General features: G+C 56.4%; 1 protein-coding gene across 1 annotated transcript in view; it reads left to right on the top strand.

Annotated features, from left to right (window-relative positions):
• Positions 1–20,133, top strand: part of PTK2B (protein tyrosine kinase 2 beta) — a 118,419-nt gene that overhangs the window by 40,080 nt on the left and 58,206 nt on the right. Inside the window, exons 4-11 of the mRNA XM_064710083.1 lie at positions 151–238; positions 1,022–1,101; positions 5,558–5,620; positions 7,492–7,546; positions 15,290–15,430; positions 16,784–16,858; positions 16,955–17,056; positions 19,728–19,845. Coding sequence (XP_064566153.1) covers positions 151–238; positions 1,022–1,101; positions 5,558–5,620; positions 7,492–7,546; positions 15,290–15,430; positions 16,784–16,858; positions 16,955–17,056; positions 19,728–19,845 — 722 coding nt within the window. The remainder of the gene's footprint in view (positions 1–150; positions 239–1,021; positions 1,102–5,557; positions 5,621–7,491; positions 7,547–15,289; positions 15,431–16,783; positions 16,859–16,954; positions 17,057–19,727; positions 19,846–20,133) is intronic.

Below are 20,133 nucleotides of genomic sequence, written 5' to 3' on the forward strand. Positions count from 1 at the left end.
CCCCACTGTCCCCATTGTCCCCATTGTCGTCCCTTTCCCCGTTGTCCCCATTGTCCCCATTTGTCCCCACATTGTCCCCTTTGCCCCCACTGTCCCCGTTGTCCCCGTTGTCCCCGGTGGTGGCATCACGGGGGGGTTTGGTGTCCCCAGGTACGACCTGCAGATCCGGTACCTGCCCGAGGATTTCATGGAGAGCTTCAAGGAGGACCGGACCACGCTGCTCTACTTCTACCAGCAGGTCAGGGCTGCTCCGGGAGACCCCGAATTCCCGAAATCCCGGAATTCCCGGAATTCCCGAAATTCCCAGAATTCCCGGAATTCTCAAATTCTCCAAATTCCGGAAATTCCCGAGGTTTTGGAGGCTTGGGGTGGCGGTGGTGGCACCGTCCTGGTGGTGGGAATGGTCAGTGGGGATGTCCAGGGATGTTCAGGGACATCCAGGGATGGCCTGTCACCATCTCTGTCTCTGTCCCCTGCTGTCCCCATTGTCCCCATTGTCCCCACAGTGACGCGCTGTCCCTGGGTCTCCCTGGTGTCCCTACTATCCCCTGCTTTCCCCTGCCATCCCCTATTGTCCCCTGGGTGTCCCTGGGTGTCCCCTGCTGTCCCTGCTGTCCCCCAGGTGTCCCCGTTGTCCCTGAGGTGATGCCCTGTCCCCCAGTGTCCCTGGGTGTCCCTGGGTGTCCCTGGGTGTCCCCTGGGTGTCCCCAGTGTCCCCATTGTCCCCACTGCTCCTGGGTGTCCCTGGGTGTTCCCACTGTCCCCGCTGTCCCCATTGTCCCTGGGTGTCCCCACTGCTCCTTGGTGTCCCCTGGGTGTCCCTGGGTGTCCCCGGGTGTCCCCACTGTCCCCACTGTCCCTGGGTGTCCCCTGGGTGTCCCCGGGTGTCCCTGGGTGTCCCCAGTGTCTCCCACTGTCCCCGGTGTCCCCATGGTGTCCCCATTGTCCCTGGGTGTCCTCACTGTCCCCTGGGTGTCCCTGGGTGTCCCCGGGTGTCCCCAACTGTCCCCGCTGTCCCCAGCTCCGCAGTGAGTACATGCAGAGCTACGCCAGCAAGGTCAGCGAGGGCATGGCGCTGCAGCTGGGCTGCCTCGAGCTCAGGTACCCTGTCACCTGTGTCCCTTGGTGTCCCCTGGTGTCCCCTGGTGTCCCCTGGTGTCCCCTGGTGTCCCCTTGTGTCCCCTGGTGTCCCCTGTCCCTGTGTCTCTGTGTCACTCTGTCCCCTTGTGTCCCTGGCGCTGCAGCTGGGCTGCCTCGAGCTCAGGTACGGTGTCACCTGGTGTCCCCTGGTGTCCCTTTGTGTTCTCTGCTGTCCCCTGCTGTCCCCCGTGTCCCTTGCCCCTTGTGTCTCTGTGTCATTTTGTCCCTGTGTCACTCTGACCCTGTCACCCTGGTGTCCCTGGCACTGCAGCTGGGCTGCCTCGAGCTCAGGTGCAGTGTCCCCTGGTGTCACCTGTGTCCCCTGATGTCCCCTGGTGTCCCTTGGTGTCCCGTGGTGTCCCCTTATTTCTCTGTGTCACTTTGTCCTGTGACTCTGTGTCCCTGGTGCTGCATCTGGGCTGCCTCGAGCTCAGGTACCATGTCACCTGCTGTCCCCTGGTGTCCCCTGGTGTCCCCTAATGTCCCCCGGTGTCCCCTGGTGTGCCCTGGTGTGCCCTGGTGTCCCCTGTCCCTGTGTCTTTGTGTCATTTTGTCCCCTTGTGTCCCCAACGCTGCAGCTGGGCTGCCTTGAGCTCAGGTACGGTGTCACCTGGTGTCACCTGTGTCCCCTGGTGTCACCTGTGTCCCCTGGTGTCCCCTGGTGTCCCTTTGTGTCCCCTGGTGTCCCCTGTCCCCGTGTCTCTGTGTCACTTTGTCCCCTAATGTCCCCTTGTGTCCCCGACGCTGCAGCTGGGCTGCCTCGAGCTCAGGTACCGTGTCACCTGCTGTCACCTGTGTCCCCTGGTGTCCCCTGATGTCCCCTGGTGTCCCCTGGTGTCCCCTGCCCATTATGTCCCTGTGTCACTTTGTCCCTGTCACCTTTGTGTCCCTGGTGCTGCAGCTGGGCTGCCTCCAGCTCAGGCACTGTCCCTTGTGTCCCCTCATGTCCCCTGGTGTCCCTTTGTGTCCCCTGGTGTCCCCTCCTGTTCCCTCATGTCCCCTCCTGTCCCTTTGTGTCCCTGTGTCCCCTCATGTCCCCATGTGTCCCCTGCCCTTGTGTCCCCACATGTCCCTGTGAACCCGTGTCCTTCTGTCCTTTTGTCCCTCTGCGTGTCCCTCTGTCTTTCTGTCCCTGTGTCCCCTTGACCCCCTGTGTCCCTCTGTCCCCGTGAACCTCTGTCTTGTGTCCCCGTGTCCCCGTGTCCCCTGTCCCGGTGTCCCCATGTCCCCATGTGTCCTGCTGTCCCTGTGTTCTTCTGTCCTTTGTCCCCCTGTTTGTCCCTGTGTCTTTGTGTCCCCTTGTCCTCATGTATCCCTTGGCCCGGTGTCCCCTTGTCCCCATGTGTCCCCTGGCCTGTGTCCCCTGTCTCCTTGTGTCCCCTGTGCCCCCTTGTCCCCATGTGTCCCCTGGCGCTGTGTCCCTTTGTGTCCCTGTGTCTCCTTGTTCCCTTGTGTCCCCTTGTCCCCATGTGTCCCCTGGCCTGTGTCCCCTGTCTCCTTGTGTCCCCTGTGTCCCCTTGTCCCCATGTGTCCCCTGGCCCAGTGTCCTCACGTGTCCCCATGTGTCCCCTGGCCTGGTGTCCCCCTGTCCCCATGTGTCCCTCTGTCCCTGTGTCTTTGTGTCCTTCTGTCCTGGTGTCCCTGTGTCTTTTTGTACCCGTGTCCCCTGTCCCTGTGTCCCTTGTCCCCGTGTGTCCTTCTGTCCCTGTGTCCTTCTGTCCTTGTGTCCCTGTGTCTTTTTGTACCCATGTCCCCCTGTCCCTGTGTCCCTTGTCCCCGTGTGTCCCTGTGTCATTCTGTCCTTTAGGTTTGGGGAGGGAAGTTCCAGCTCCTTTGGGGGTGGCAGGAGGACCTGGGGGACATGGAGGGACATGGGGACATGGAGAGGTGGGGCACGTGGTGGGGACATGGAGACATGAAGGGACATGGAGGGATGTGGGGACATGGGGGACAAGGAAGGACATGGGGACATGGGGACATGGAGGGACATGGGGACATGGAGGGACATGGGGACATGAGGAACATGGAAGGACATGGAGGGATGTGGGGACATGGACATGGGGACATGGGGACATAGAAAGAGGTGGGGGACATGGAGGGACATTGGGACGGGGGGGGCATGGAGGACATGGGGGGACATGGGGGACATGGAGGGACATGGGAGGATGTGGGGGACATGGGGACATGGAGAGGTGGGGCACGTGGTGGGGACATGGAGACATGGAGGGACATGGGGACATGGAGGGACATGGGGACATGGAGGGACATGGAGGACATGAGGAACATGGAAGGACATGGAGGGATGTGGGGACATGGAGGGACGTGGGGACATGGACATGGGGACATGGGGACATGGGGGACATGGGGACATGGAGAGGTGGGGCACGTGGTGGGGACATGGAGACATGGAGGGACACGGAGACATGGGGGATGTGGGGACAGGGGTACATGGAGGGATGTGGGGACAAGGAGGGATGTGGGGACATGAAGGACATGGAGGGACATGGGGGACTTGGAGGGACATGGGGGGCATGGGGACATGGAGGGATATGGGGACATGGAGGGATATGGGGACATGGAGGGATATGGGGACACGGAGGGACATGGGGGACCTGGGGACATGGAGGCAAGGGGGTCATGGGGACATGGAGGGACATGGAGGGACATGGGGGACATGGAGGGACATGGGGGACATGAGGGACATGGAAAGACATGGAGACATGGGGGACATGGAGAGGTGGGGCACATGGTGGGGACATGGAGACATGGAGGGATGTGGGGACTGGGGGGACATGGAGGGACATGGGGACATGGGGGACATGGAGGGACATGGGGACATGGAGAACATGGAGGGCATGGAGAGGTGGGGAACGTGGTGGGGACATGGAGGGACACGGGGACATGGGGGGACATGGGGGCCATGAGGGACATGGAGGGACATGGAGGGACACGGGGACATGGGGGACATGGAGGGACATGGAGACATGGGGGGACATGGGGGCCATGAGGGACATGGAATGACACGGGGACATGGAGGGACATGGGGGACATGGGAAATGTGGGGACATGGAAGGATGTGGAGGGACATGGAGACATGGAGGGACATGGGGTCATGGAGGGACACGGGGGACATAGAGACATGGAGGGAAGTGGGGGCCATGAGGGACATGGAGGACATGGGAAATGTGGGGGCATGGAAGGACGTGGAGGGGCATGGAGACATGGAGGGACATGGGGACATGGGACACATGGGGACATGGTGCCATGTGTCACGGACCGTGTCCCTGTCCCCAGGAGGTTCTACAAGGACATGGGGGATGTGGGGACATGGGGGGACATGGAGGGACATGGTGCCATGGTGCCATGTGTCACAGGGTGGTGTCCCATGTCCCTGTCCCCAGGAGGTTCTACAAGGACATGGACGGACATGGGGACATGGTGCCATGTGTCACAGGGTGGTGTCCCCATGTCCCTGTCCCTGTCCCCAGGAGGTTCTACAAGGACATGGGGACATGAGGACATGGGGACATGGAGGGACATGAGGGGACATGGACATGGGGACATGGATGGACATGGGGACATGGTGCCATGGTGCCATGTGTCACGGACCGTGTCCCTGTCCCTGTCCCCAGGAGGTTCTACAAGGACATGGGGACATGGGGACATGGGGACATGGATGGACATGGGGACATGGTGCCATGGTGCCATGTGTCACAGACCGTGTCCCTGTCCCTGTCCCCAGGAGGTTCTACAAGGACATGGGGACATGGACATGGAGGGACATGAGGACATGGGGACATGGTGCCGTGTGTCATGGACCGTGTCCCTGTCCCTGTCCCCAGGAGGTTCTACAAGGACATGGGGACATGAGGACATGAGGACATGGTGCCATGGTGCCATGGTGCCATGTGTCATGGACCGTGTCCCCATGTCCCTGTCCCCAGGAGGTTCTACAAGGACATGGGGACATGAGGACATGGTGCCGTGGTGCCATGTGTCACAGGGTGGTGTCCCCATGTCCCTGTCCCTGTCCCCAGGAGGTTCTACAAGGACATGGGGACATGGATGGACATGGGGACATGGTGCCGTGGTGCCATGTGTCACAGGGCGGTGTCCCCGTGTCCCTGTCCCCAGGAGGTTCTACAAGGACATGGGGGATGTGGGGACATGGGGACATGGTGCCATGGTGCCATGTGTCACAGACCGTGTCCCTGTCCCTGTCCCCAGGAGGTTCTACAAGGACATGAGGACATGGATGGACATGGGGACATGGTGCCGTGGTGCCATGTGTCACAGACTGTGTCCCCATGTCCCTGTCCCCAGGAGGTTCTACAAGGACATGGACATGGGGACATGGATGGACATGGGGACATGGTGCCATGGTGCCATGTGTCACAGACCGTGTCCCTGTCCCCAGGAGGTTCTACAAGGACATGCCCCAGAACGCGCTGGACAAGAAATCCAACTTCGAGTTCCTGGAGTGAGTCCAGCCCGGAGCCACCGCCCGACCCTGGGGCTGGGGAACTGCTGAGGGCCTTCCTCATCATCTTCATCACCCTCCTCATCCTCCTCATCTTTTTCCTGCTACTCCTTACCCTCTTCATCTTCATCATCCTCCTCATCTTCATCATTCTCCTCGTCCTCACAATCTTCATCATCCTCCTGCAGCTCCTCATCCTCCTCATCTTCCTCATCCTCCTCATCTTCCTCATCCTTCTCATCTTCCTCATCCTCCACATCTTCATCATACTTCTGCTACTCATCATCCTACTCATCCTCCTCCTGCTACTCATCCTCCTCATCTTCATCATCCTCCTCATCCTCCTGCAGCTCCTCATCTTCCTCATTCTCCTCATCCTCCTCATCCTCATCTTCATCATCCTCCCCACCCACCTCATCCTCCTCATCTTCCTTATCTTCCTCTTCATCCTCCTGCTACTCCTCATCCTCCTCATCTTCATCATCCTCCTCATCCTCCTCATCCTCCTGCAGCTCCTCATCCTCCTTATCCTCATCATCTTCATCACCTTCCTCATCTTCATTATCCTCCTTCTGCTACTCCTCATCCTCCTCATCCTCCTCCTGTTACTCCTCATCCTCCTCTTCTTCCTTATCTTCCTCCTCAGTCTCCTGCTACTCTTCATCCTCCACATCTTCATCATCCTCCTCATCCTCTTCATTCTCCTTATCCTCCTCATCTTCATCATCCTCTTCATCCTCCTCATCCTCCTCATCCTCCTCACCCTCCTCATCTTCCTTATCTTCTTCCTCATCGTCCTCATCTTCCTCATCCTCTTCATCATCCTCCTGCTACTCCTCAATCTTCTCATCTTCCTCATCTTCATCATACTCCTCATCTTCCTTATCTTCCTCCTCATCCTCCTGCCATTCCTCATCCTCCTCATCTTCATCATTCTCCTCATCCTCCTCCTGCTACTCCTCATCCTCCTCATGCTGCTACTCCTCATCCTCCAGCTCTCATCTTCCTCATCCTCCTCATTCTCCTCATCCTCCTCATCTTCATCATTCTCCTCATCCTCTCATCCTGCTCTTCATCTCATCATCTCTCATCTCATCCCCTCCTCATTCCCCTATCTTCATTCATCCTCATCTTCATCCTATGCTCTCATCCCCTCATCTCATCTTCTCTCCCTCATCCTCTCATCTTCATCTCCTCTCATTCCCTCATCTTCATTCATCCTCTCTCTTCTTATTTCATCTCTCCTCATTTTCCTCATCTTCGTCATTCTCCTGCAATTCCTCATCCTCCTCATCTTCATCATCCTCTTCATCCTCCTCATCTTCATTATCATCCTCCTGCTACTCTTCATCCTCCTGATGCTCCTCATCCTCCTCATCTTCCTCCTCCTCATCTTCATCATCCTCCTGCAATTCCTCATCCTTCTCATCTTCATCATCCTCCTCACCTCTTCATCCTTCTCATTCTCATTTTCCTCATCCTCCTCATCTTCCTTATCTTCCTCCTCATTCTCCTGCTACTCCTCATCCTCTTCATCCTCCTCATTCTCCTCATCCTCCTCATCTTCCTCATTCTCCTCATCCTCCTCATTCTCCTCATCTCTCTCATCTTCTTCCTCATCCTCCTGCAGCTCCTCATCCTCCTCATCCTCCTCATCCTCGTTATCCTCCTCACTCTCCTCATCTTCATCATCCTCCTGATGCTCCTCATCCTCCCTCATCTTCTCATCTTCTTCCTCATCCTCCTGCTATTCCTCATCCTCTTCATCTTCATCATCCTCCTCATCCTCGCGCCTCTCCTCATCCCCGCTCCCCTCCCGGCTGTTCTGGCAATTCCCGCTGACATTCCCGGGATTCTCTGTCCCGCTGCAGGAAGGAGGTGGGGCTGGACCTGTTCTTCCCCAGCCAGATGCTGGAGAACCTCAAGGTGAGGGACACCTGGGTGTGGCACGGCTGTGGCACCTGGGACACGTGTGACCACGCCCCTGTGTGTGTCCAGGTGTCCGTGTGTCCGTGTGTCCATGTGAGTGTCCACCTGTGTGTCTGTGTGTCCATGTGCATGTGTGTCCCTGTGCGTCCATGTGTCTGTGTGCCTGTGTCCGTGTCTCCTTGTGTGTCCGTGTGTCCATGTGTGTCTGTGTGTGTTCTTGTCTGTGTCCCTCTGCGTGTCCCTGTGTGTGCATGTGTCTGTGTGTCCATCTTTGTCTGTATGTCCGTGTCCCTGTGTGTCCCTGTGTGTCCGTGTGTCCCTGTGTGTCCCTGTGTGTCCCTGTGTGTCCGTGTGTCCATGTGTGTCCGTGTGTCCATGTATCCCTATCTCCTTGTGTGTCCATGTGTCTGTGTGTCCATCTTTGTCTGTATGTCCGTGTGTCCCTGTGTGTCCCTGTGTGTCCCTGTGTGTCCATGTATCCCTATCTCCTTGTGTGTCCATGTGTCCCTGTGTCCATGTGTGTGTCTGTGTGTCCCTCTGTGTGTCTCTGTATGCCCATGGTGTCCGTATGTCCATGTGTGTCCATGTGTCCGTGTGTCCATGTGTGTCTGTGTGTCCCTCTGTGTGTCCATGTATGTCCCCTGTATGTCCCCTGTGTGTCCCCTGTGTGTGTCCCTGTGTGTCCATGTGTTCATGTGTGTCCGTGTGTCCATGTATCCCTCTGGGTCCGTGTGTCTGTGTGTCCATGTGAGTGTCCACCTGTGTGTCTGTGTGTCCATGTCCATGTGTGTCCCTGTGCGTCTGTGTGTGTGTGTCCCTGTGTCCATGTGTGTCTCCTTGTGTGTCCGTGTGTCCATGTGTGTCTGTGTGTGTCCTTGTCTGTGTCCCTCTGCGTGTCCCTGTGTGTCCATGTGTCTGTGTGTCCATCTTTGTCTGTATGTCCGTGTGTCTCTGTGTGTCCCTGTGTGTCCATGTGTCCCTGTGTGTCCCTGTGTGTCCCTGTGTGTCCCTGTGTGTCCATGTGTGTCCATGTGTCCATGTATCCCTATCTCCCTGTGTGTCCATGTGTCTGTGTGTCCATCTTTGTCTGTATGTCCGTGTGTCCCTGTGTGTGTCCCTGTGTGTCCGTGTGTCCCTGTGTGTCCGTGTATCCCTATCTCCTTGTGTGTCCGTGTGTCCCTGTGTCCGTGTGTGTGTCTGTGTGTCCCTCTGTGTGTCTCTGTATGTCCCCTGTGTGTGTCCCTGTGTGTCTGTGTGTCCATGTGTGTCCGTGTGTCCATGTATCCCTCTGTGTCCACATGTGTCCGTGTGTCCATGTGTCTGTGTCTCCTTGTGTGTCCCTGTGTGTCTGTGTGTCCACGTGTCCATGTGTCCATGCGTCCCTGTGTGTCCCTGTGTCCATGTGTGTGTCCATGTATCCCTGTGTGTCCCTGTGTGCCATGTGTCCATGCGTGTCCATGTGTCCATCTGTGTCAGTGTGTCCATGGTGTTCGTGTCCGTGTGTCCCTGTGTGTCTGTGTGTCCACGTGTCCGTGTGTCTGTGTGTGTCCATGTGTCCATCTGTGCCTGCGTGTCCATGTGTCAGTGTGTCCATGGTGTTCGTATCCTTGTGTCCCTGTGTGTCCCTGTGTGTCTGTGTGTCTGTGTGTCTGTGTGTCCCTGTGTGTCTGTGTGTCTGTGTGTGTGTCCACGTGTCCGTGTGTCCGTGTGTCTGTGTGTCCCCTATGTGTCCAAGTGCATCCCCGTGTCCCTGTGCCCCCACCCCCCACAGCTCCTATGTCCACGTGTCCACTCCCATCCTGGTGTTCCCATATCCAATGCCCCGTTCCCATATCCCACACCATCCCCATCCCGGTGTTCCCACACCCCACCCTGCCCCAATCCCGGTGTTCCCGTACCCCATCCCATCCCCATCCCGGTGTTCCTGTACCCCACAGCACCCCAATCCCAGCATTCCCAAAGCCAACACCGCGTCCATCCTGCCATTCCCTAATCCAATGCCCCATTCCTGTATCCAACACCATGTCCATCCCAGTGTTCCCAAACCCAACACCGTGTCCATCCCGCTGTTCCCATACCCAATGCTCCATTCCTGTATCCAACACCATGTCCATCCCAGTGTTCCTATATCCAGTGCCCCATTCCTGTATCCAACACCATGTCCATCCCAGTGTTCCCAAACCCAACACCGTGTCCATCCCACTGTTCCTATATCCAATGCTCCATTCCTGTATCCAACACCATGTCCATCCCAGTGTTCCTATATCCAATGCCCCATTCCTGTATCCAACACCATGTCCATCCCAGTGTTCCCAAACCCAACACCGTGTCCATCCCACTGTTCCTATATCCAATGCTCCATTCCTGTATCCAACACCATGTCCATCCCAGTGTTCCTATATCCAATGCCCCATTCCTGTATACAACACCATGTCCATCCCACTGTTCCTATATCCAATGCCCCATTCCTGTATCCAACACCATGTCCATCCCAGTGTTCCCATACCCAACACCGTGTCCATCCCACTGTTCCCATACCCAACGCCCCATTCCCATATCCAACACCGTGTCCATCCTGCTATTCCCATACCCTACCCCATCCCAATCCTGATGTTCCCATACCCCACATCACCCCAATCCCAGTGTTCCCAAATCCAACACCATCCCCATCCAGCATTCCCAAACCCAACACCGTGTCCATCCCAGTGTTCCTGTACCTCACACCACCTCCATCCCGGGGTTCCCAAACTCAACACCGTGTCCATCCCACTGTTCCTATATCCAATGCCCCATTCCTGTATCCAACACCATGTCCATCCCAGTGTTCCCAAACCCAACACCGTGTCCATCCCGCTGTTCCCATACCCAACGCCCCATTCCCATATCCAACACCGTGTCCATCCTGCTGTTCCCATACCCTACCCCATCCCGATCCTGGTGTTCCTATACCCCACATCACCCCAATCCCAGTGTTCCCAAATCCAACACCATCCCCATCCCAGCATTCCCAAACCCAACACCGTGTCCATCCCAGTGTTCCTGTACCTCACACCACCTCCATCCCGGGGTTCCCAAACTCAACACCGTGTCCATCCCACTGTTCCTATATCCAATGCCCCATTCCTGTATCCAACACCATGTCCATCCCAGTGTTCCTATATCCAATGCTCCTTTCCTGTATCCAACACCACGTCCATCCCAGTGTTCCCAAACCCAACACCGTGTCCATCCCAGTGTTCCTGTACCCCACACTGCCTCCATCCCAGTGTTCCCAAACTCAACACCGTGCCCATCCCACTGTTCCTATATCCAATGCCCCATTCCTGTATCCAACACCATGTCCATCCCAGTGTTCCCAAACTCAACACCGTGCCCATCCCACTGTTCCTATATCCAATGCCCCATTCCTGTATCCAACACCGTGTCCATCTCGCTATTCCCATGCTCCACCCCATCCCAATCCTGTAGTTCCTGTGCTTGACTCCACATCCAACTTGGTGTTCCCATATCCAACACTGGCTCCATCCCAGCGTTTCCAAACCCAACACCGTGTCCATGCCGCCGTTCCCGTATCCAACACCCCGTTCCCATATCCCACACTGCCTCCATCCCACCGTTCCCAAATCCAACGCTCCGTTCCCATATCCCAGCACTGCCCTGATCCCGCCATTCCCATAACCCGTCCCGTCCCTGTCCCAGCATTCCTGTACCCGGCAACACCCCAATCCCAGTGTTCCCAAACCCAACACCGTGTCCATCCTGCCATTCCCAAATACAATGCTCTGTTCCCATATCCCACCCCATCCCCATCCCACCATTCCCATACTCCAATCTGCCCTGATCCTGGTGTTCCTAAATCCAACACCGTGTCCCTCCTGCTGTTCCCATACCCCACAGCACCCCAATCCCAGCATTCCCAAACCCAACACTACGTCCATCCTGGCGTTCCCAAACCCAACACCGTGTCCATCCCACTGTTCCCAAATCCAATGCCCCATTCCCGTAACCAACACTATGTCCATCCCACACCACCCCATCCCACTGTTCCTGTATGCGACACTGCCCTATCCCAGTGTTTCCATATCTAACACCGTGTCCATCCCGCTATTCCCGTACCCACTTCACCCCAATCCCGGTGTCCCAGTGTTGTCTCGTCAGCCACGGCAGCTGCAGAAGATGATCCAGCAGATGTTCCAGCAGCACGCCTTCGCCCTCATCCCAGTGTTCCCATAATCAACACAGCCCCTATCCCGGTGTTCCCATATCCCAAACTGGCCCCATCCCAGTGTAACCAAACCCAACACCGTGTCCATCCTGCTGTTCCCATACCCCACAGCACCCCAATCCCAGCATTCCCAAACCCAACACTACGTCCATCCTGGCGTTCCCAAACCCAACACCATGTCCATCCCACTGTTCCCAAATCCAATGCCCCATTCCCATAACCAACACTATGTCCATCCCACTATTCCCGTATCCCACACCGCCCCATCCCACTGTTCCTGCATGCGACACTGCCCCCATCCCAGTGTTTCCATATCCAACACCGTGTCCATCCCACTGTTCCCAAATCCAATGCTCCATTCCTGTAACCAACGCTATGTCCATCCCACTATTCCCGTATCCCACTGTTCCTGTATGCGACACTGCCCCCATCCCAGTGTTCCCATATCCAACACTATGTCCATCCCGCTATTCCCGTACCCCACTTCACCCCAATCCCGGCGTTCCCGTTCCCAATCCCGGTGTCCCAGTGTTGTCTCGTCAGCCACGGCAGCTGCAGAAGATGATCCAGCAGATGTTCCAGCAGCACGCCTTCGCCCTCATCCCAGTGTTCCCATAATCAACACAGCCCTTATCCCGGTGTTCCCATATCCCAAACTGGCCCCATCCCAGTGTTATCAAACCCAACACCGTGTCCATCCTGCTGTTCCCATACCCCACAGCACCCCAATCCCAGCATTCCCAAGCCCAACACTACCTCCATCCTGGCGTTCCCAAACCAAACACCATGTCCATCCCACTGTTCCCAAATCCAATGCCCCATTCCCGTAACCAACACTATGTCCATCCCACTATTCCCGTATCCCACTGTTCCTGCATGCGACACTGCCCCCATCCCAGTGTTTCCATATCCAACACCGTGTCCATCCCGCTATTCCCGTACCCCACTTCACCCCAATCCCGGTGTCCCAGTGTTGTCTCGTCAGCCACGGCAGCTGCAGAAGATGATCCAGCAGATGTTCCAGCAGCACGCCTTCGCCCTCATCCCAGTGTTCCCATAATCAACACAGCCCCTATCCCGGTGTTCCCATATCCCAAACTGGCCCCATCCCAGTGTTCCCAAACCCAACACCGTGTCCATCCTGCCATTCCCAAATACAATGCTCTGTTCCCATATCCCACCCCATCCCCATCCCACCATTCCCATACTCCAATCTGCCCTGATCCTGGTGTTCCTAAATCCAACACCGTGTCCATCCTGCTGTTCCCATACCCCACAGCACCCCAATCCCAGCATTCCCAAACCCAACACTACCTCCATCCTGGCGTTCCCAAACCCAACACCATGTCCATCCCACTGTTCCCAAATCCAATGCCCCATTCCCGTAACCAGCACTATGTCCATCCCACTATTCCCGTATCCCACTTCGCCCCATCCTACTGTTCCTGTATGCGACACTGCCCCCATCCCAGTGTTTCCATATCCAACCCCGTGTCCATCCCACTATTCCAGTACCCCACTTCACCCCAATCCCGGCGTTCCCGTTCCCGATCCCGGTGTCCCAGTGTTGTCTCGTCAGCCACGGCAGCTGCAGAAGATGATCCAGCAGATGTTCCAGCAGCACGCCTTCGCCCTCATCCCAGTGTTCCCATAATCAACACAGCCCCTATCCCGGTGTTCCCATATCCCAAACTGGCCCCATCCCAGTGTTACCAAACCCAACACCGTGCCCCTCCTGCTGTTCCCATACCCCACAGCACCCCAATCCCAGCATTCCCAAACCCAACACTACGTCCATCCTGGCATTCCCAAACCAAACACCATGTCCATCCCACTGTTCCCAAATCCAATGCCCCATTCCCGTAACCAACACTATGTCCATCCCACTATTCCCGTATCCCACACCGCCCCATCCCAGGGTTCCCAAACTCAACACCGTGTCCATCCTGCCATTCCCAAATACAATGCTCTGTTCCCATATCCCACCCCATCCCCATCCCACCATTCCCATACTCCAATCTGCCCTGATCCTGGTGTTCCTAAATCCAACATCATGTCCATCCTGCTGTTCCCATACCCCACAGCACCCCAATCCCAGCATTCCCAAACCCAACACTACCTCCATCCTGGCGTTCCCAAACCAAACACCATGTCCATCCCACTGTTCCCAAATCCAATGCCCCATTCCCGTAACCAACACTATGTCCATCCCACTATTCCCGTATCCCACACCGCCCCATCCCACTGTTCCTGCATGCGACACTGCCCCCATCCCAGTGTTTCCATATCCAACACCGTGTCCATCCCGCTATTCCCGTACCCCACTTCACCCCAATCCCGGCGTTCCCGTTCCCGATCCCGGTGTCCCAGTGTTGTCTCGTCAGCCACGGCAGCTGCAGAAGATGATCCAGCAGATGTTCCAGCAGTACGCCTTCGCCCTCATCCCAGTGTTCCCATAATCAACACAGCCCCTATCCCGGTGTTCCCATATCCCAAACTGGCCCCATCCCAGTGTAACCAAACCCAACACCATGTCCATCCTGCTGTTCCCATACCCCACAGCACCCCAATCCCAGCATTCCCAAACCCAACACTACGTCCATCCTGGCGTTCCCAAACCCAACACCATGTCCATCCCACTGTTCCCAAATCCAATGCCCCATTCCCGTAACCAACACTATGTCCATCCCACTATTCCCGTATCCCACTGTTCCTGTATGCGACACTGCCCCCATCCCAGTGTTTCCATATCCAACACCGTGACCATCCCGCTATTCCCGTACCCCACTTCACCCCAATCCCGGCGTTCCCGTTCCCGATCCCGGTGTCCCAGTGTTGTCTCGTCAGCCACGGCAGCTGCAGAAGATGATCCAGCAGATGTTCCAGCAGTACGCCTTCGCCCTCATCCCAGTGTTCCCATAATCAACACAGCCCCTATCCCGGTGTTCCCATATCCCAAACTGGCCCCATCCCAGTGTAACCAAACCCAACACCATGTCCATCCTGCTGTTCCTATATCGAATGCCCTGTTCCTGTACACCACACCTCCTCCGTCCTGGCATTCCCAAACCCAACACCATGTCCATCCCACCGTTCCCATATCCAACGCCCCGTTCCCATATCCCAGCCCTGATCCCGGTGTTCCCATTCCTGTTCCCGATGTCCCGGTGTTGTCCCGTCAGCCGCGGCAGCTGCGGAAGATGATCCAGCAGACGTTCCAGCAGTACGCGCTGCTGCGGGAGGAGGAGTGCATCCTGAAATTCCTGCACACCCTGGCCAACTTCACCCCAATCCCAGTGCTCCCATACCCAACACCGCCCCCATCCTGGTGTTCCCGTATCCCAAACTGGCCCCATCCCAGTGTTCCCAAACTCAACACCGTGTCCATCTCGATGTTCCTATATCCAATGCCCGGTCCCGTATCCAACGCCGTGTCCATCCTGCTATTCCCATATCCCAACCCTGATCCCGGTGTTCCCATTCCTGTTCCCGATGTCCCGGTGTTGTCCCGTCAGCCGCGGCAGCTGCGGAAGATGATCCAGCAGACGTTCCAGCAGTACGCGCTGCTGCGGGAGGAGGAGTGCATCCTGAAATTCCTGCACACCCTGAGCACCTTCGCCCCCATCGACCAGGAGAGCTTCCGATGCCAGCTCGTCGTGAGTGCCCGGAAATGGGAATGTGGGATATGGGATTGGGAATGTGGGATATGGGATGTGGGATATGGGAAATGGGGTATGGGATTGGGGATATGGGATATGGGATATGGGATATGGGATATGGGATATGGGATATGGGGTATGGGATATGGGATATGGGATATGGGATATGGGATTGGGAATGTGGGATATGGGAAATGGGATATGGGATTGGGGATATGGGATTGGGGATATGGGATATGGGATATGGGATATGGGATATGGGATGTGGGATAGGGGATGTGGGATAGGGGATATGGGATATGGGATATGGGATGTGGGATGTGGGATATGGGATATGGGATGTGGGATATGGGATATGGGATGTGGGATATGGGATATGGGATGTGGGATATGGGATGTGGGATATGGGATAGGGGATATGGGATGTGGGATACGGGATATGGGATATGGGATGTGGGATGTGGGATATGGGATATGGGATATGGGATATGGGATGTGGGATGTGGGATATGGGATTGGGGATATGGGATATGGGATAGGGGATATGGGATAGGGGATATGGGATATGGGATGTGGGATATGGGATAGGGGATATGGGATATGGGATATGGGATATGGGATATGGGATATGGGATATGGGATATGGGATGTGGGATGTGGGATGTGGGATGTGGGATGTGGAGAGGAGAGGCCACCAGGATGTTCCTGATGGCGACGCCCCTGGGATTTGGGATCCGTGGGATAATGGGGTAATGGGATATGGGGTATGGGATATGGGATAAGGTACAAGGGGATTTGGGATATGGGATGTGGGATATGGCATAATGGAATATGGGATAATGGGATAATGCAATGTTATGATAATGGGATAATGGGATAAAGGGATAAAGGGATATGGGATGTGGGATATGGGATATGGGATGTGGGATGTGGGATATGGGATATGGGATATGGGATGTGGGATATGGGATATGGGATAGGGGATGTGGGATATGGGATAGGGGATGTGGGATATGGGATATGGGATATGGGATGTGGGATATGGGATAGGGGATGTGGGATATGGGATGTAGGATGTGGAATAGGGGATGTGGGACATAGGATTGGGAATATGGGATATGAAACAGGGGATAGGGGATGTGGGATGTGGGGTGTGGGATACGGGATGGGATGGGATGGGATACAGGACACATTTGGAACAGACATGGCAGATGATGATGGAATAGGATGGGGCAAGCTGGAGATGGGATGAGGGCGGGGTTGGGATTTTATGGAGGTGGATTGGGATGGAGCCTGACCTTTGGGAATGCCCCTCATCCCAAATCCCGCTCCTTCTCCTGCTGCCCCCAGCAAGGATGGAACATCACCGTGGACCTGGTGATCGGCCCCAAGGGCATCCGCCAGGTCACCAGCACGGACACCAAGGTGGGAATTCCGGACTGGGAATTGGGAACTCCCACTGTGGGGTCGGGGGTGAAACCTCCCACGGATCAAATTCCCGATGAATTCCCCCCTTCCCAGCCCACCTGCCTGGCGGAATTCCGGGATATCAAATCCATCCGGTGCTCCACCACGGAGGATGGACAGGCCCTGCTGCAGCTGGGGCTGGGCGGGACCCCACCGGTGAGGAGCTGGGGGACAATTCCTGGGAATGCCATATCCCATATCCCATATCCCATATCCCACATCCCACATCCCATATCCCATATCCCATATCCCACATCCCATATCCCATATCCCCTGTCCCATATCCCATACCCCATATCCCACATCCCATATCCCATATCCCCTATCCCACATCCCATATCCCATATCCCACATCCCATATCCCACATCCCATATCCCACATCCCATATCCCATATCCCCTATCCCATATCCCATATCCCACATATCCCACATCCCCTATCCCACATCCCATATCCCATATCCCATATCCCATATCCCATATCCTCATATCCCAATCCCATATCCCATATCCGTCCCATATCCCATATCCCATATCCCATACCCCACATCCATCCCATATCCCATATCCCAGATCCCAGATCCCACATCCCCTATCTCATACCATATCCGTATCACATCCCACATCCCATATCCATATCCCCCTATCCCATATCCCATATCCCATATCCCATATCCCATATCCCATATCCCATATCCCATATCCCATATCCCCTATCCCATATCCCATATCCCATATTCCCATATCTTGGCTGTTATCCTGGTGCTCATGGAATACTGGGAGGGGTGGTTATGGAAAATTGGGATTGGGGAGAAGGGATGACCCCCATCCATGGGATGGGCGGGATGGGATCAGGGAGAGGGGGTGACCCCAATCCATGGGATGGATGGGGCAGAAGGGATGACCCCAATCCATGGGATGGTGGGATGGGATCAGGAGAAGGGGTGGCCCCAGTCCCATGTCCCCATCCCGGGAATGCTTTGGGACCATCCTGGGTGTCATGGAATCCTGGGAAGGGTGGTTATGGAATACTGGGATCAGGGAGAAGGGGTGACCCCGATCCATGGGATGAGATTGGGCAGAAGGGGTGACCCCAATCCATGGGATGGGGTGGATGGGATTAGGGAGAAGGGGTGGCCCCGATCCATGGGATGAGATCAGGGTGAAGGGATGACCCCGATCCATGGGATGGATGGGGCAGAAGGGGTGACCCCGATCCATGGGATGGAGTGGATGGGATCAGGGAGAAGGGGTGACCCCAATCCATGGGATGGGATCGGCAGAAGGGGTGACCCCGATCCATGGGATGAGATTGGGGTGAAGGGGTGACCCCGATCCATGGGATGGGATGGGGGAGAAGGGGTGACCCCAATCCATGGGATGGAGTGGATGGGATTAAGGAGAAGGGGTGGCCGCAATCCCATGTCTCCAGCCCAGGAATGCTTTGGGACCATCCTGGGTGTCATGGAATCCTGGGAAGGGTGGTTATGGAATCCTGGGATCAGGGAGAAGGGTGACCCGATCCATGGGATGGGATTGGGGAGAAGGGATGACCCCCATCCATGGGATGGGCGGGATGGGATCAGGGAGAGGGGGTGACCCCAATCCATGGGATGGCATCAGGCTGAAGGAGTGACCCTGATCCATGGGATGGGCGGGATGGGATTAAGGAGAAGGGGTGACCCCAATCCATGGGATGGGCGGGATGGGATTGGGGGGAAGGGGTGACCCCAATCCATGGGATGGATGGGGCAGAAGGGGTGACCCCAATCCATGGGATGGGGTGGATGGGATTAGGGAGAAGGGGTGACCCCGATCCATGGGATGATGGGATGGGATCGGGCAGAAGGGGTGACCCCAATCCATGGGATGGCATCAGGCTGAAGGAGTGACCCCGATCCATGGGATGGAGTGGATGGGATCAGGGAGAAGGGGTGACCCCGATCCATGGGATGAGATTGGGGTGAAGGGGTGACCCCAATCCATGGGATGGAGTGGATGGGATTGGGGGGAAGGGGTGACCCCAATCCATGGGATGGATGGGGCAGAAGGGGTGACCCCAATCCATGGGATGGAGTGGATGGGATTAAGGAGAAGGGGTGGCCCCAATCCCATGTCCCCATCCCGGGAATGCTTTGGGACCATCCTGGGTGTCATGGAATCCTGGGAAGGGTGGTTATGGAATCCTGGGATCAGGGAGAAGGGGTGACCCCGATCCATGCGATGGATGGGGCAGAAGGGGTGGCCCCAATCCATGGGATGATGGGATGGGATGGGGCAGAAGGGGTGACCCCAATCCATGGGATGGGGTGGATGGGATTAGGGAGAAGGGGTGGCCCCAATCCCATGTCCCCAGTCCGGGAATGCTTTGGGACCATCCTGGGTGTCATGGAATCCTGGGAAGGGTGGTTATGGAATCCTGGGATCAGGGAGAAGGGGTGACCCCGATCCATGGGATGATGGGATGGGATCGGGCAGAAGGGGTGACCCCAATCCATGGGATGGGGTGGATGGGATTAGGGAGAAGGGGTGACCCCGATCCATGGGATGGATGGGGCAGAAGGGGTGACCCCGATCCATGGGATGGATGGGGCAGAAGGGGTGACCCCGATCCATGGGATGGGATTGGGGTGAAGGGGTGACCCCCATCCATGGGATTGGCGGGATGGGATTAAGGAGAAGGGGTGGCCGCAATCCCATGTCCCCAGCCCGGGAATGCTTTGGGACCATCCTGGGTGTCATGGAATCCTGGGAAGGGTGGTTATGGAATCCTGGGATCAGGGAGAAGGGGTGACCCCGATCCCGTGTTCCCATCCCGGCATTCCCAGTCGCTGTCGATCCGGACGTCGTCGCTGGCCGAGGCGGAGAACATGGCCGACCTCATCGACGGGTACTGCCGGCTCCAGGGGGGAACGGAGACATCGCTGATGGCCTTCCCCAGGAAAGGTGGGAATGGGGCCCGGTGGGATGATGGGATTGGGGTGGGATATTGGGATAATGGGTGATCGGATAATGGGATGGGATATTGGGATGGGATCCATGGGATGGGTCCATGGGATGGGATCCAGGGGATGGGATAATGGGATGGGATGGGATGGGATGGGATAATGGGATGGGATGGGATGGGATAAGATGGGATGGGATGGGATGGGGTGGGATGGGATGGGATGGGATGGGATGGGATAATGGGATCAATGGGATTAATGGGATCAATGGGATTAATGGGATCCATGG

The sequence above is a fragment of the Zonotrichia leucophrys genome, chromosome 3 (genome assembly GCF_028769735.1).
Source record: "Zonotrichia leucophrys gambelii isolate GWCS_2022_RI chromosome 3, RI_Zleu_2.0, whole genome shotgun sequence".
Taxonomy (NCBI): domain Eukaryota; kingdom Metazoa; phylum Chordata; class Aves; order Passeriformes; family Passerellidae; genus Zonotrichia; species Zonotrichia leucophrys.